The 18,327-nt window shown below is 30.8% G+C and overlaps 1 protein-coding gene and 1 long non-coding RNA gene across 3 annotated transcripts; one reads left to right on the forward strand and one right to left on the reverse strand.

The window, feature by feature from the left end:
* The first annotated feature begins 3,978 nt into the window (after nucleotides 1-3,978).
* LOC103833968 lies at nucleotides 3,979-6,300 on the forward strand. 2 transcript variants are annotated; one of them, XM_009110022.2, is made up of 6 exons: nucleotides 3,979-4,497; nucleotides 4,582-4,741; nucleotides 5,055-5,231; nucleotides 5,312-5,395; nucleotides 5,482-5,563; nucleotides 5,624-6,054. In XM_009110022.2, exons 1-6 carry the CDS (start codon nucleotides 4,154-4,156, stop codon nucleotides 6,052-6,054), a joined length of 1,278 nt encoding a protein of 425 aa, XP_009108270.1. In that variant the 5' UTR covers nucleotides 3,979-4,153. The 2 variants fall into 2 exon arrangements, with proteins under 2 accessions (XP_009108270.1, XP_009108264.1); XM_009110016.2 differs by having other exon boundaries at nucleotides 4,032-4,497; nucleotides 4,576-4,741; nucleotides 5,624-6,300.
* Nucleotides 6,301-10,191: 3,891 nt separating this feature from the next.
* LOC117132404 lies at nucleotides 10,192-17,782 on the reverse strand. The gene is made up of 2 exons (XR_004455976.1): nucleotides 16,729-17,782; nucleotides 10,192-16,690 (listed from the first exon to the last, which is right to left on the reverse strand). It is a non-coding gene; the product is annotated as an uncharacterized LOC117132404 (long non-coding RNA).
* Between the last annotated feature and the right edge of the window lie 545 nt (nucleotides 17,783-18,327).

The raw sequence follows: 18,327 nt of genomic DNA on the forward strand, positions 1-18,327 counted from the left end.
ATGTTGTAGCAAATCGGTACAGTTAGTGTCCAGAATCTCACGTGTTGTAAAGCCCCCATCATCGTCCATGCTATGATCGCTTGCACGTGAATCTCACATTCTCATTTTTTTTTTCACCTTCTCATTTATGATTGTTTAAATATCCCTGGGAAACTTTCGTTTACTTTTTTATCCCTGTTCAGAAACACGTTAGACGCTATGCGTGCAGCACACATGAACCTAGCGCTTTATTGAAAAAGCAGAAAAAACTCGGAAAATATGCGGAGAAGATTTTTTTGTACTTTTATACGTATAATACCTAAGTTATATGTATAATACAATATATTTATGTATAATATAAGATTTTAATAAATAATACATGTGTATGTATAAAATATCCTTGTATTAAAATTATAGATTTGTGAACAAATACCAAATTTGATCACAAAAATATAATTTTATATATTAGAGGGATTATGTTACGTTTTGTATGTGGTCTGGTGGTATTAATATTGTTTTTAGTCAATATGTCTCAAGTTTGACAGCTTATTTTGTTACTAGGATAAGATCCGCGCCTTGCGCGGGATTAAGTTATTATTTTTATTATATTTTGGAGAATGAAACAATAGTTTGGCTTCATTTGGATTACGGGTGTTCAATCCGGATATCGGATTGGTTTCGGTTCGGTTCGGTTTTTTCGGTATTTGGTTAGTAAAATATAACTACTATTCTAAATCCATATGTACTTTGATTTTAGTCTTTCACATACTTTTGAAATATTTCAACTGGACGACTAAATTGATCAGCCAATCTTGTTGCTTTAAATCATTAGTGTTTATATATATATATATATATATATATATATATATATATATATATATATATATATATATATATATTATTTAGTTTGAATATTTATTAAATAAAAATTCATATGCGTTATATTTTATGATCATTTGTAACTTATTATAACAAAAAAATAATTTATTGATCACAAAATTTTCAGAGTGGGAATATTCAAATTTCTAATAATATATAGACGTTTTGAAAAATTCAAATATAACATATAAGAAAAAATATAAATGTTTTTATTATATATTTAATGTGATTTTTTAATATCTTTCAATAATATAAAATTAAAAAAAAAGAACTAAGATACCAAAATTGTTATCAAATATTTATTATTCATAATAATTAATTTTCATATATACGTTAATCATATTAGGTAATTTCGTAGATTCTAATTAAGGAAAGTGCAAAAAAAATTTTGGTAGATTATTTATCAATTCGATAGTTAGTTTAATAAAAAATATAATGTAAGTCAAGATGGACCAACCTATTTTTCTAAGAATAGTATATTTTATATAGTCATTTATTAAATGAGAATTTATAATCATACAGTTCTATGATCATTCATATCATTTTATAACTGAATATTTAAATCATCGATAACAAAATTTTCAATGTGAAATCTTTAATAAGTTTATAATTTATAATTTTTTTTGAAAATTCATTGAAAGTTTTAATATTAAAATATTTATGTAATCTTATGGTATATAGTATAATCTATATATATATATAAATATATATGTTTTATTATTAAATGATATTTTTTACTCATATGGTTTTAAAATAATGTGTATCTTCTTATAATATTAAATAAAAGTTCATATTAATACAATTTTATGATCATTTGTAACTTATTATGACAAAAAAAAATCTATTGATCACAAAATTTTCAGAGTGGGGATCTTCAAATTTCTAATAATTTATAGACGTTTTGAAAAATTCAAAATATAACATATAAGAAAAATTATAAATGTTTTTATTATATATTTAATGTGATTTTTAAATATATTTTAATAATATAAAATTAAAAAAAGAACTAAGATACAAAAATTGTTATCAAATATTTATTATTCATTATAATTAATTTTCACATATACGTTAATCATATTAGGTAATTTCGTAGCTTTTATTTAAGGAAAGTGCAAAACATTTTTTGGTACGTTATTTATCAATTCGATAGTTAGTTTAATAAAAAGTGTAATATAAGTTAAGATAGACCAACCTATTTTTCTAGGAATAGTATATTTTGTATAGTTATTTATTAAATAAGAATTTATAATCATACGGTTCTATGATCGTTCATATCGTTTTATAACAAAATATTTAAATCATCGATAAAAAATTTTCAATCTGAAATCTTTAATAAGTTTATAATTTATAAATGTTCTTGAAAATTCATTGAAATTTTAATATTAAAATATTTATGTAATCTTATGGTATATAGTGTTTAATATATATATATATATATATATTTATTTTATTATTAAATGATATTTTTACTCATATGGTTTTAAAATCATGTGTATCTTCTTATAATAAAAATGTTAAACCATTGATCATTAATTTTTAACATAATAATTTTAATAGTTTTAGTCATTTATTATCGTTTTTAAAAATTCAAAATATAACATATACGAAAAAATCTAAATTTTCTTTTTATAGCTAATTTGATTGTTTAATTTATTTTAATAATATAAAATTAAACAAAAAATGATGAAGGAGATATACATTGTTATCAAATCTTTATTATTAAACTCATTAATTGTCATATATATATTAGTCATTTATGGTAATTCCGTAGGTTTTATTTAAGGAAAAAAAATATCATATCATATCATTATATCATATAGTTTGACCAACTTATATATCTAACAACATATAAAAATCGAATGTGGACCTACTTATTTTTCAATTGAATGTAATTGACTACCTAATTGAGTGACACCTATGCATTGGGGTCTCTTTTAATTAATACAAAATTGAAGTTACATCTTTTCAAATGTTCCTCAATTAATATATAAGGGATTTTTATTTTTTTCTTTAAGAGAATAGCATTTACGTAATTATCATTATCTTCTTCATATCCTTACGTTCTTTATTCCTGCAATTCTTTTATCTTGTCGCCATATCTTGCACTTCTACGAATGATTAGACTCGATTCAGGATCATTTAGTCTCAATTTGATCTTTATTGGAGTTGACAAATCAAAATCACAACTTGGTTTTGGTGGTTTTAACGATTTATATTACGCGGATTTAGATAATTAATCGCCGATTACTATTATACTACGGTATCTGCGGTCAAAACTCGGGTTACCAGATAATGGCACCGATCATGTCCAACTCGTTGCCACGGCAGCTCACCGCACAACGCGTTCTCAGCCGCTTACCCGCCCAGGCGGATGAGTTTTAGAACAGGGCTTTTAAATAGATGAAACGTATACACTATTTTTTTTTTTGAAATTAACGTATCCACTATTTAACATCCATATACGAGACAACTCTTATCTTTAAGTACCTATTAATGCGATTGAACTAATAGTGTTATGAATTTACTCGCAAATTACAACTTCAAAGTTCAAACTGCATGTTGACAAAAAAAGAAGAAGTTTAGACTGCTTATATATATATATATATATATATGATTATAGATAAATATATAGCTAGTATTTCATGAAAATAAAGAGAAACATATCTATTTTGTCTATTTAATATATATATTCTTAAAAAGCTTAAGTTATATATTTAGTACAACTTTGTTAGATAATACTTTTATTTTATATAGTAAATTATTTTATTTACAAGTATGGTAAATATTTCATATACTAATTTTCAAGAGTAATATTTAATTTTTAAATTAAAAAAAAATCAAAACTGTAACATTTAGCTGGTTCTAAAATATCCCATACTTTTTAAAACAGTAAAAAAAATAAAAATATTTTGTATTTTAAAATAACTTCAAAGGAGAAAAATCAACCACACAACCTATTGGTAACAATAATTTATCCACAGTGGATAAACAGAAGTTGTATCCTTATCCACAAGTGAAGAAGACGCGCCACAAAATAGACGAGTGAGGATTCGAAAGGAGAAAGCCTCGTCATCGCCACTGTGCTGTTCCTATCACTATCACCCTCTCCTCCAACGTCTTTTCGCTACAGCAAATACCAAATTTATTAATTAATTTCTTTAGTCATCCAAATTAATTTAAATAAATAAGGTGGACATTGCTTTCTCCTTCTTCCTCCGCTTCCTTGTCAATGTCGTTCGAATCTCCGGCGAACAGAGGAATCTGAAACTCGTCCGATTCCAGATCGAATACCGTTATGGATGATCTAACGGATTTCATCCGGAGAACCTCTGTTCCAGAGACATTCGTCGACATCTTGCTATGCGCAGTTCCGATTTGGCTCGCCGTCATGATCGGGCTCCTGATCGGATGGTCTTGGCGTCCGAGGTGGACCGGATTGGTTTATCTAGGGTTCCGTTCTAAGCTCCGGTTTCTCTGGACCGCTCCGCCGGGATTCGGCGCTCGCCGCGTCTGGCTCGCTTTCACCGCTCTCTCGGCCTTCTCAGTCTGCCGCACGTTGTGGTCAAGGCTCGCTTCCGGCGCCAAGAAATCAGATATTGAAGAAGAGATTATTCCTCCGAGTGGTGATGCAGTTTCACGGTTAGTCTTTGGTGAGATTAGTTACAAAAAAGAAATCGAGAAAGTTTTGGATTGATTGTGGTTATTTGATTTGTGCAGAGGTAGTGATAAGGACGCAGAGGAGGAGAAGGACGTTGTGAGGGAGAAGGATCTAGAGCATCTGCTGCATCTGCTTGAAGCTGGGAATGATAAGATGGAGTGGCAGTCTATGATGGATAAGTCTACTCCAAACATGAGCTACCAGGCCTGGCGCCATGAGCCTCAGGTACTCTTTAGAAAGAAAGGGTTTATTTGTTTTTGATACTAGAGTGCTGTTTGTTTGGTTGACGCAGCTACCTGCAGCTGCGTCGGCGTCAACTTTTTTAATAAACTCTTGTTCATTGACGCCGGTACTGCGTCTAAACGCTGAAAATCTGATCGCCGAAAAAATCTGCGTCGCGTCTGTGATTAAAACTGCGTCGGCGTCTACGAAACGAACAATAACTATTTTCAAACTGCGGCAACCAAACGAACATGACTTAGGTCACTTCTCTGATGCGTTAAGCTTTAGTTACTGAAAGGCAGTGTTGTTTTGACAGACAGGACCTGTTGTTTACCGAAGTAGGACTGTATTTGAGGATGCAACTCCAGATATTGTTAGGGATTTCTTCTGGGACGATGAGTTTCGACCTAAGTGGGATCCTATGCTTGCCTACTTCAAAACTTTGGAAGAGGATCCTCAGACAGGAGCAACCATCGTTCACTGGATCAAAAAGGTATTTGTTGTTTTTGGGTTTGTTGATACTTTAGTCCTCTCCTCCATGAAGAGCCATGAGTAATGTATTTTCCTCTGTAGTTCCCATTTTTCTGTAGTGACCGGGAATACATCATTGGTAGGAGAATATGGGAATCTGGAAAAAAGTATTATGCTGTCACTAAGGTATATGTCTTTTTGCCTTTGCTTCCTCATAGATCAAACGTATCTCTAATAGTCCTCCTGATCAGCAAAACACTTATATCTGATAGGGAGTACCGTATCCAACTCTACCAAAACGTGATAAGCCAAGGCGAGTGGAGCTTTATTTCTCAAGCTGGATAATCAAAGCAGGTTTGTCCTTTTAAATTCCTTACACGGCTTGCTGGTGTCTGATCCTGAACGTAAATGCAGTTGAATCTCGCAAAGGGGATGGACAAATGTCAGCTTGTGAAGTCTCTCTTGTCCACTACGAAGACATGGGAATCCCAAAAGACGTAGCCAAGCTAGGAGTCCGTCACGGCATGTGGGGAGCCGTCAAAAAGCTAAACTCTGGGTTAAGGGCGTATCAGAGCGCTAGAAAGCCAGGGGTGGCTCTGTCACGGAGCGCTCAAATGGCAGGAATCACCACAAAGCTGAACATGGATTTGGTGGAAACATCGAGGGTAGAGGAAGAAGAAGAGAAAGGACAAGCCATGGAGAAGGCAAGGAGACAAAAGGAGCAGTTCAATGTAGATTGGAAATGGATCGCTGTAGGAGGAGTTGCTTTGGCTTGTGGGCTTCATTCAAGTGCTATTGGCAAGGCCTTAATGGTTGGAGCAGGGCAGAGACTTGCTCGTAGGTGAAAATATTTCTTATTATCTCAACCTGAGAGATTTGATATTATTATGTGTTCCCCTTGAGGACTCTTTAGTCCAGCACAGAGAGGCAGAATCTAGTATATGCATCATGGGTTGTGCTTTCTTCTTGTAACTGCGTTTAGTGGAGGAAGCAAAGTGAAGAGTAATTTTGAGCCATGTGCTGCTAAGATGTGTTCGAATATTTCCTGTAATACCAATTAAGACTATGGAGCTTGTTGCATCTTGTACTCATTTGTGGACAATTATTCGTCAATTAGCTTTCCATAGAGCTACTAGAGCTTAATCTAGAGGAATCATCCGAAGATAAAAGAAAAGACAGTTGATAAAATTTTATCCCTATAAACCATTCTAGACGAAAGACGAGCCTAGTGAATCCAATAAACCAAATACATTTACTGTAAGAAGCAAACCTCCAACATCTCACGCATCTTGGATTACCGGAGAGTTTGAGTGGTCGGCACGGAAAAGCCTTTTCCTTGGAAGGAAGCAAGTGTTACTAAAATCTTTTGCTATGTCATTATTGGTCTAAAGTGGTCTTGTTTGTGATTAATCAATAATCAATGCAAAAACTTCACCAGTGACTATGGCCAGCTTTTGTGGAATTATTGTGAAGATAAGAGGCTAAGAGCGATTGTTCAACCCCGCTGATCAGTTGAGAGTTGCAAGGTTGATAACAAGACATGATGGCTCGACCATCGCTCTTAGCGCCACCAGGGAAGGACGTCTTCTTTTTAACCATTGGGCCGAGGGCTTTGGCGCGTACCTTCTTGGTTAGATGGTCGCATATACGTGAGGAAGCTAGAGGTTGATGATCGATCCTTCTGATTCATACGACCAAAAAAAAAAAACCAAAAATATTTCATGTCAATAATTCTTATAAGGAAATTTTAAAATTTTAAAAATGTAAAAACGTGGAGAGGAAGGATTGATGATGATACACACACATATATATATATATATGTATATATTACAAATTTACAATATGACATACTATTCTTCATTTTTGTTGATTTAGTGCATTGTTTGAAGAAATTGAAAATATATAGTAATATACAGTATAATGAAAAGTAATATATTAGTCGAAGAAATGGAAAATATAAAACTAAATAAACTGAAAAGCTAATATTCCTATTCACTGTGACGTAAGATATTCTTAATCTAAATAATTAACTTATTTCTTCTATAGTAAATATGATATATATATATATATATATATAGTGTGTAGATTATACAATCAATTCATTGCATCTCTTTCATATTTTGATTACAGAAAAACATAGGTAAGAAGAAGCTAAGTTAGGATCTTTGGAAGAAAGAAAGAAGAGAATGTCGACAGAGGTGGCGTTATTGATGATTGTATTTATCCTTCTAGTCCTTTTCATTAGTGCTATGGGATGGTTATGTATCAAGCGTGGTCAAGAGGAGGATGCGGCTTAGTTAGAAAGTTATTTACTTTTAAAATTGTTATTATTATTTCGTGTTAGAGAGGTGTTTAAGTGAAACTAATTTTTTCTTCTTCTATATCGTTTGTTGCAAATTAACACATTCTTGATATCCCTCCTCTAAAACAGTTTAGTATGCTTTGATATTTATATTTAATAAATTACTTTATTTATTTATTTATTTAAATGACTTTGATTATGGACTATGTGGATCACACGATACTTCTCTTATGTATTTGACTCTTTAGAGCATGAGTAATGAGAGATTTTTATGATGAACTTCTTAGCGGAATATAAAAAATAATTCTAGTTTTTTTAGTTAAAAGTTAATAGACTATTTTTTATATTCCGTTAAAAAATTCACTCTAAGAACCCCATTAATTATGTTCTTAGGGCTGCGCTAAAGCCTTCTTCTTTTTCAATGCCATCACTTTCAACACTTCAGTCCACGGACTTCATTCTATCTTCATAACGTATAAATAGAGAAAAGAAAACAAAGTAATGAAAAGATCAAAGAAACAGATTCTCATGCGTTGTGAGAATGTAAATCCCACTCGTCAAGGTATAATCATGATCATCATCACCAGGGGCATCATCATCATTAAGTATCTAAGTGATTCCATTAGTTATAATCTCCATCAACATTTAACATATCAACCTCATAATCAGTTTCATGAAAACCAGCTAATAACTAAAACATGTTGGAATTGAACCTTTGGTTAAATATACAAAGAGAACTAAAGAGATAAGTTGACAAGGAGAAGTCAAGAGGCTAAAGAAGGATTGTTATGTGACTTAGTTACAACAAACTAAAGTCAAGAATAAACCAAGCATTAGTTTGGAGATGTCATGGACGTGGAGAAAGAGTTTGCAGCCATGAAAGAGAATGAGCAATAGTGTCAAGATGCATGGAGGAGTCGTTCAAGTGTCTGATCTGTCGATAGGAAAGCTTACCCTCCTGGTGGTCTCAGATCAAAAGATTCGGTGGTGATGGAGGTGGATCGCGCGACCAACTTCCCGGGAGTAACATCCCTGACCAAGTTGCAACCTGCGAAGCGGAGGACGACGAGCTGTAGGGAAAAGACTGATTAGGGGTCTTCTTGTTATAATATTTTGTTTGTGATTATGCCCGGAAAGGGCTTTTGTGTGAAGTACTCGAGAGGGCTCCAATCCATATTTAGACTTGTTGTCTGGGAGGGTTTTAATCCTTCAGATTGTTTTTGTAAGCCCCAAACGATGTCCTGTTAGGGTTGTAATGCACGCTAGTTGTTCATTAGGTTGGGTCACGAGTTGTTCAACTACTTAAGTACTCTTCATTCGAAGCGATTTGAGGCCAGATGTTCCAAGTTTGCTTGGATTAACCAGAATAGGTTTAAGTGGTAACTATTTGAATCAAGTTGTATGCCGTAAGTCTTGTTTTGTGCCCTATCTGCTGTGGAGTGGGGCTCGGTCGTGATCACATTTTGCATTGACTAGTCATGAGTCATTTCAGGAGACTAAGCTAGTGAATTTTAGCTAACTTGGAGTCAGCAGACCGAAGATAGCTTTGAATTGATCGAAATGGATTTAAGTGATGACTATTAAGATCAATTTGTGACCGTATATGTTCGAGTTGTATGGGGCTTGTTGTGAATCAAGTGATGATTGTGTGCCAGAAGTCGTTTTGACACGACTTGTTAGTTTCCTTTACCAGACTTTGCCATGTCTGATTCCTATTATTATGTGTTGCCCTTGAGGTTTCTTTAGCCCAGCACAGAAAATGCAATTTATTTAGATGCATCATGGTTTCTGTTTTCGTCCCTTAACTATGTTGAGAAGAGCATATTTAGTGTTGGAGGCAAAGTGAAGAGAGTAACTTTGAGCCAAGTGCTAAAGATGTAGCCGTATATGTCTTGTAATACCGTTTAAGACACTGGGCTTATTGGACGGTTTTTTTGCATATTGTACTCATTTGTGTGGACAATTATTTGGCAAGTAGCTTTCAGATTTATTTCCATAGAGCTAGAGTCCATCTAGAGGAATCATATGAAGATAAAAAGGAAGACAAGCCTAGAACCACTAAGAACATTTAATGGGAAACTCAAAAGAAGCAAGCCTCCAATGTCTCTTGCATTTTGGATTTACCGGAGAGTTTTGTGTCTCCAAACATTAGATGTTAGCTTTCATTACGGTTCGCTTACAACATATATCGAGTTGTTGGTACGCAAAAAGCTTTTCCTAGGGAGGAAACAAAGTCTTTTGCGATGGGATTATCGGTCTAAAGTGGTCTAGTTTGAGATTAATCAAGAATCAATGCAAGAAACTCACAAGTGACCAGTCCAGCTTTTGGTGGAATTCTTGTGAAGTCAGGAGCGATTGTTTAAGCGCGTTGATCAGACGCTAGGTTGATAAGACATGATAGCCCGAGCTTAGTCAACACTCTTAGCCTCACCAGGGAAGGACGACTTTGTTCGTATTTAACCCATAGGCCAAGGGCCGTGGCGCGTACCTTCGTGGTTATGGTCGCATATACTTTAGGAAGCTAGACGTTGATGATCGACCCCTTCTGATTCATACGACAAAGCCCCCACTTATAAAGCCTCCACGAAGTCTTTCATTTAGGTCATTTTTGCAATTAAAAATTTACAAATGAAAACTTCCATATAAGTTTATTCTACATCAGACTTCTTTTGAAGTTTTTCTTTGTAAATACCAGCTTAATTTTGTTTTTCAAATTTTTTGAAAATATCAGAGTCTAGTATAAACATGTTAGTTTTGCAATTGACCGAACTATATAAGAAATTGACTTTTTCTATATGATTTACATTGAAGTCTTCCACCAGAAAAATAAAACTTAAATATTATATTTAACTAGACGACATCTCACGTTACTTTTGCAATTGAAAAAACTAAAACTTAAATATTTAATTTTTATTTTTCAATTGCAAAAATAATCCGAGACGATTTTCAGTATGAGAAGACTTCCACCGAGAGTTTGGAAGATTTACAGGGAAGTCTTCTGGCGGAAGACTTTCAGAGAAATCGTCTCTAAACACACACATAAAGTCAATTGCAAAACTAAACTCTGTATTGACCAGAAGACTTCCGTATAAGTCTTCTACGACCATAAGACTTACACGAAAGTCTTCTGACAAACAGATCTGAAAAAAATTAACTTCATACTTTCAACGAGTAAGATAACTTGATTAGCTTCTCCTATCACATGTAACTTCACCACAAAACAGACCCACTTGTTAATGACCAAGAATCATGAGTTTGAACCTTACAAAGTTTAGAATCAAAATCTTGGATTTTTTTTGATAAATAAGAGAACGTGAAAGAGATGTATTTGTGTGCATAAGTAATGAGATATAAAAAGTAAAAATCGAAACTTTGGTGCATTAAGAGTTTCAAATTGGTTGTTCATGGTGGGTTGATGTATTGATGGCAATGACAATATTATAAATACTTGATGAAGATGAGGATGATTGAGTAAAACACTCATTTTCTATAAAAAAAAAAAGGTAATGGCATTTTCGTGAATAATCCAAACTTATGGGGTGAACATGGGAAAAATGGCATATTTCAACATCAAGTTTATCCGTCGTGCCTATTCTTTTCTGAACTTTGTAGTAGTGTGTATTCCATACTGAACCGAACCAAAATTTAAATATACTACATGAACATTAATGCATCGTTCTTTTTCATTACCGAACTTTTAGTAGTGCATATTCCATACCGAACTAAACAAAAATTCAAAAATACTACATAAATTCTAAAAATCGTGCTTCTATATATATTGATCGTCAAATGTGTTAGAGCATCTCCAACAACCCTTTATCCCTTTATTTTTTAAAGGCTTTTGCTTTCCAACAGCCCTTCATCCCTTCAAATTTTAAAGGGGTGAATAGTACACCTTCAAATTTAAAGGGGCACTGTAACGGCCTTTAAACACTGTTTACTTTTCACTTTAGTCCTTCCATTTATATATGTTTAATGATTGTGTACTTATTATTTCTTATTTGGCATTCTACTATTATAATTATACTGGCATTGAAATATTATAATTGTGGTCTTATAAAATTATTTTTAAATAATAATAATATATTAATAAATATTATATACCAATACATACTAATATTAATAAAATATAATATAAACATATTATTTGACACAATATATTTCGAAAAATTTACACAAATACAAAATTATAATACAATCATAATATTTTACATCAAAATAAAAGATACATAAACTAAAATATTACACATTAAAATATATCTTACAATATTAATATTCAGGTAAATTCATAAGCTGAAATATTACACATTGAAATATTACAATACTAATATTAAGGTAATTTTGGTCTTGAACCTCCAAAATTACCAAAGTATTCTCGATATAAATTTCGAGCATTCTCTTCGGTTTGATGTTGTTGAATTCTTTTTTTGTATGATTCTTGCTTGTTCAGATCAGATAAACTGACGAGATGGCCATAAACGAATATATGTGTTTTCAACAATTTTTAGCACGTAATCTTCGAATAAAAAATAAAAAAGCTCATATATCACTTAAAAATGCTTTGATTGAGCATATTTGGGAACATTATGGAAATAATCGTATTGATTAGTTTTGTATTGTATATATATATATATATATTGTAATTTGAATTGTTTATGTTTTATATGTAATTTTATGTTTTAATGTTTTTATCTTTTATTATAAGTAATTTGATGTTATAATTAAATATGTTTACTAATTATGTCAATACCATACATTAATATGGGTTTATTGTTAATTTATAAAATTTTAATGAATATAACGAACTATTACTGAAATTGATGACTAAAGTGTAAAATATAAGTTTTTAAGATTAAAATTTTGAAGGTCACCATTGGAGAATCACCCCTTTAACCCTTTATTTTAAAGGTGGACCCCATAAAAAATGAAGGGGCTTGTTGGAGATGCTCTTAGTCATCCGTTCATTTATCAAAACAACATTATTTTTTGATGAATTCTGTAAAATAAAAAATTTAAAATACTACATGAACTCTTAAAATCGTGCTTATATATATTGACCGTCAAAGGTATTAGTCATCCATTAATTTATCAAAACGTGTTATCTTGGATAAATTCTGTAAATTTAAATTTATTTTTTGGGAAATTCAAACTCTCACACTGGTGGACAAGCATAAAGTAAATATTTGAATTAATTATAAATAATTAAAACTTATAAAATAATAATTTTTAACGGTAAATTTAAAAACATAAGTAATTATAGATTTATTTGATAAGACTAAAACAATAAAAATTTGGTAACATTTATTTGATTAAACTAAAATATATATATATAAGTTAATGTTTACACAGTTTATACAAGAAAGTTATTTTGGTTTATAGATGTTATCCAAAATGACGTTGTTTTTATAAATTAATGGCTGACTAACACCTTTGACGGTCAATATATATAGAAGCACGATTTTAAGAGTTCATGTAGTATTTTTGAATTTTTGTTTAGTTCGGTATAGAATATGCACTACTAAAAGTTCGGAAATAAAAAGGCACGATGTATTAAAGTTCATGTAGTATATTTTAATTTTTGCTTAGTTCAGTATGGAATATGCACTACTACAAAGTTCGGAAAGGAATATGCATGACATACAAAGTTCATGTTGAAATAGGACCCTTTTCCATGAAGAGGGCAAATGAAAGTTCCAAAAAAATCATAGATTAGTTTTGTGTTTGATTTTTTTTTTGTTTTGAGTCATATTTGAAAAAAGCACAAATATATAACTAAGGAGAAATATAAAATAAATTCAAAAGCTGATTTTCCTATTCACCACTTTGGTGAAAGAAAAAAAAATTGCCACGTATACCACATTCATAATCCCACTATTTATGTTTACATTAACCACTTTTACTTTCAATGTTAATGAAAGGTAAAAGACATTTATATTCATAGGGTTAAATAATCTTGATTTCGGGTTTAGACTTGAGAGGTGGGATAGGATTTTTGGAATGTAAAATTTAGGATTCTAATAAATATATAATTTTTCTAATAAATATATAAATAAATACTAAAAATATAATAACTTTTGAAGAAATAGTTTCAAACATAATTTTTGATTTTCAAGAAAAAATTTGAAAAAAACAAAAAGAAATTTTGAAAAAATTATAAATAAAATTATAAAAAGTGGTGGTTAATGAAGTAGATATTTTTGAAAATACCATTTAAGTGGTGGTTAAGATGAATAATGGTACTATAAAAGTGGTAAACATGAAATTTCTCCAAAAGAAAAAGAACGACGGAGAATGTAGTATTCATTCTCGTTCATATCCTCATTTATGGTCACCAGTTTGTCTATTGCTCTATAATTCCTTACAAAAAAGGACTGAATAAGAATTATAAGTAACAAAATAGATTTTGATCCACACATCCAGGAGGATAACTTTTAATTTTATAAATATACTAGGTGAAGATCTGCGTTTTATGCGGAACAAAAATTCGGTATACAAATCTTTTTACATACACTATTATTTATTTCCATTTTTACAAATTATAAAATAATAAATAATAAATATATATTGATAATTGAGAGGAAAGTAATTATTGCATATATAATTAAATTGCATGAACACATAAATGAAAATAATCACTCTTTTTATTTAATTTTTATGATAAATAAATCAAAACAATCATATTTACCTATTTTCTATGGTAAATACACTATAACCTCTTTAAATTAATGCTCTATAAATTAATATACACTAAAAATCTCTTTAAAATAATATAATTTATAGTCTCAAATTGAGTTTTTGGTTCAATTAGTATATCGATAAATTAATATCTCTATAAATTAATAAAAAAATTATAGTTATGGTGTAGTCCCAACATTATTAATTTATAGAGGTTTCACTGTAGTTAATTTTAAATGATATTAACATACATATATAGTATACTTTTTAATATGGTTATCTATTATTAACCAAGATTTCATACTCATATGATTTTACGACCATTTGTATTTTTATAAAAAAAAATTTAAGATTCTGAAAAAAAAATTAAATGTGTACTTTTAATAATTTTAGTAATTTATAATCGTAATTAAAAATTTGAACTTTTTGCAAATATGACTCAAAACTTGAAAGTCAAACACAAAACTAACCCTTGTTTTTTTTGGAACTTTTACTTGCCTCTTTCACCCCTAAAGTTCAGATTATTCACGAAAATACCATCACTTTTTGTTTTTTTTTTGAAAATGCTTATTTTGCTCTATCACTCTCATCTTCCTCAAGTATTCACAATATTGCCATTGCCATCAATACACCAACCACCATGAACAACCAATTTGAAGTTCTTAATGCACCAAAAAATCGATTTACACTCTTTATTTCTCAATTCTAATGAACCAAAAAAAAACATCTCTTTAATTTCTCTCCATATTCAACGAAAAAAACCCAAGATTTTGATTTTAAAAATTTTATGGTTCATAGAGCCATTGAAGCTTACGATTCTTAGTGGGTCACTTTTGTTTGAGATTATGGGTGCTTGGAGAAGACTTTTGTGTGCTAAACAAATTATCTCACTGCCTAAAACTATGAAATTAGTTTTTTTTTTCCAGATCTGTTTGTCCAGATGACTTCCGGGTAAGTCGTCTGGCTGTAGACGACTTACATGGAAGTCTTCTGGTCAATGCAGAGGTTAATTTTGAAATTGACTTTTAAATGTGTTTTTCTAGACGACTTACATGGAAGTCGTACATCTTTGTTTGTTAAAAAAAAAACGAGACGACATATTAAACGGGTTAGTTTTGCATTTGACCGGATTGTGTCAGAAATTTGACTTTTTCTGGACGACTTCCATGAGTCGTCCAATAGAAAATTAAAAAATCAATATTTCGTTATACCTAGACGACTTCCGTGTAAGTTGTCTCAGGTTAGTTTTGCAATTGAAAAATAAAACAAAAAAATTATTTTTGTCTAGACGACTTACACGGAAGTCGTCTGATGTCGTCCATGATTTTATTCTGAGATTCTGGTCAAACCTTGCTTATCTTGGAAAAGTCGTCCATGATTTTATTCCGAGATTCTGGTCAAACCTTGCTTATCTTGGACGACTTCCATGTAAGTCGTCGGACGGACGACTTCCGTATAAGTCGTCTAGAAAAAAATAATTTTTTTTGTTTTATGTTTTAATTGCAAAACTAACCTGAAACGACTTACATGGAAGTCGTCTATGTATAACAAAATACTGATTTTTTAATGTAAGTCGTCCAGGAAATGTCAAATTTCTGACACAATCCGGTCAAATGCAAAACTAATCAATTTTCCCTAGACGACTTACATGGAAATAGTCTCAAATTTTTTTTTTAACAAACAAAGATGGACTTCCATGTAAGTCGTCTAGGTTAAAAATCAATTGCAAAATTAACCTAAATGGATGACTTCCTAGAAGTCTACCAGACGGCCTCCGTGGAAGTCGTCTGCGTCAATGTTTAATAAACTTTCATTTTCTCAAAAACTATAAAGACTTTTAAATTTTTTTTTGTTAATTCATGTAAATTAGTCAATATTGGAGCTACCGAATGAAATTTATAACTTAATTGGTGATATTTATAAGATTACCAACATTCATGCTTAGTAAAGTTTCTAGCTAATTGAGAAGACTTCCGTGGAAGTCTTCTACGTTAGTTTTTGTAAATTTGTTAAGTAACTTTAAGATATGTTCATTTAATTTTTAAAAGTGTTAAGTAATTTCAAGAGTATCAAGTAACATGGTTTAATGTGTCTTCTCAGATCATAAGATATAATGTTTACTTATGTAGCTTTGAACTTATGTAGTGTTTTTTCTTTTGTGAATTTGACTAAGTATTCTTTAGAATTCTTCTCCCTTAGTTGTAATAAATTTGATTAATTTTTGTGTTACTCTGTTTTGCTATTGAAGTTTTATTAATAACTTCAATTATGTCAAGTAATTTTGGCATGATAATGTCGTGGAAAATGAATATATTTACCAATTTTTTTCATTAATATCTCTTCAAATTTACAAAAAAGTCACAACTAAAGGAGTACACATGCAAATCACAAAACATATCACAAACAAAACTATTATAGATCATTCCTCTACAAAGACAAGCTTAGACTCCACTTGATATGGAAGAAGACCCCGTTAGAAAATTTCCTGGAAGTCGTCTGGAAGACTTCCTAGAAATCTTCTAGCGCATTATATTTTAGAAACCTTCCGAGAAGACTTCCCATAGGTCTTCAAAAGTCTGATCCAGATCTGAAAAACATTTATATCAAACCCAGATCTGTAAAACCTGCATATCATATCAAAAAACATTCAAATGGCTTAAAAACAGAGAAAATGAGTGGAAAATTAGATATATATACTTTTATAGAACACACAAAGTACATATCCAAGTGGAAGATGAGGGTCATCTGATTAAAACTTGCAATAAAAAGATAGATTAGTGAGAAAGACATGAGACAAAAATGAAAATTCATATAAAGTTTAGTGTTTTCAAGTCAAAGAGATTAGAGTAGGTTTGGAGAGTTTTAGTTTGGGAAAAAAATATGAATTTTATGCAACAGGAGGTTACCAAATGAAGAAAAATCAGCATAAGAACTTACCAAAACACTCAAATCTATTATGAAAGGGAGACATGGGAGAAGACTCCGTCAGAAGACCTCTTGGGAGTCGTCTGGAAGTCTTCCTAGAAGTCGTATGGAAGTCTTCTAGCCCAGAAGTCTTCCAGATATGAAAAACCTGCATATCCAAATCCAGATCTGAAAAACTTGCATCTCCAAAAACGTTCAAATGGCTTAAAAACAGAGAAAATAAGTGGAATATTAGATAGATCTACCTTTGTAGAACACACAAAAATACATATCTAAAATTAATAAATCTACCTTTAAATGAGTGGAAGATAAGAATCATGTGTTGAAAAACCTACAAAACAAGATAATTTAGTGAAAAAGACATGAGACAAAAACAATAAATTGATATAAAGTTGGTGTTTATAAGTTCAGTGAGATTAGAGAGATGTTGGAGAGTTTAGAATGAGGAACATACCATTTTTGTTGCACCCATTTGAGAGGAGGAGAGAGAATGTGTAAATTTTTTTTTATATATGGAGACAAAAATTCCAATAAGGTTAAATATTTTTGATCAGAAGACTTACTAGACGACTTACTTGTAAGTCGCCCAGAAGACTTCAATATTTTTAGCGGGAATTAGAAGACTTCCCAGACGACTTACATGTTAGTCGTCTAGACCTTAAACATAACCCCTAAACTAAATTAACTAACTAAACACTTCATAAAATCAAATTAAACTTAAAAAGTGTTTACTATACACATAAATAATCACATGTAGATAAAAAAATTAATTTTTCAAAAAAACATTTAAGCTTTCCAAAATCTAACCCTAATAATACATCCCCTATATATTATTTGAGAAGCATTGCAACATTTTTTTGTAGCCACGTGTCATCACTAGAATGATTCTTAGAATCCTTAGAGAAATAGGTTGGTCCATTTAAATATATAATAAGCTTTTTATTAAACCACAATAAATACATTATTAATGTGGTTTATTATTTCCTTAAATAAGATTACGAAATTGTCTAATGTGGCTAAAGTATATATGACAATTAATGATTTTGAATAATAAAGATTTGATAAAAATAAGTGTGTATTATAATTATATTTGTTTAATTTTAAGCTATTAAAATAAATTAAACAATCATAGTAACCATATAATAAAAATTAAAAAAAATTATGTATATATTATATTTTGAATTTTTAAAAACGAGTATAAATTACTAAAACTGTT

Source organism: Brassica rapa, chromosome A01 (assembly GCF_000309985.2).
Source record: "Brassica rapa cultivar Chiifu-401-42 chromosome A01, CAAS_Brap_v3.01, whole genome shotgun sequence".
In the NCBI taxonomy this organism is placed as follows: Eukaryota; Viridiplantae; Streptophyta; class Magnoliopsida; order Brassicales; family Brassicaceae; genus Brassica; species Brassica rapa.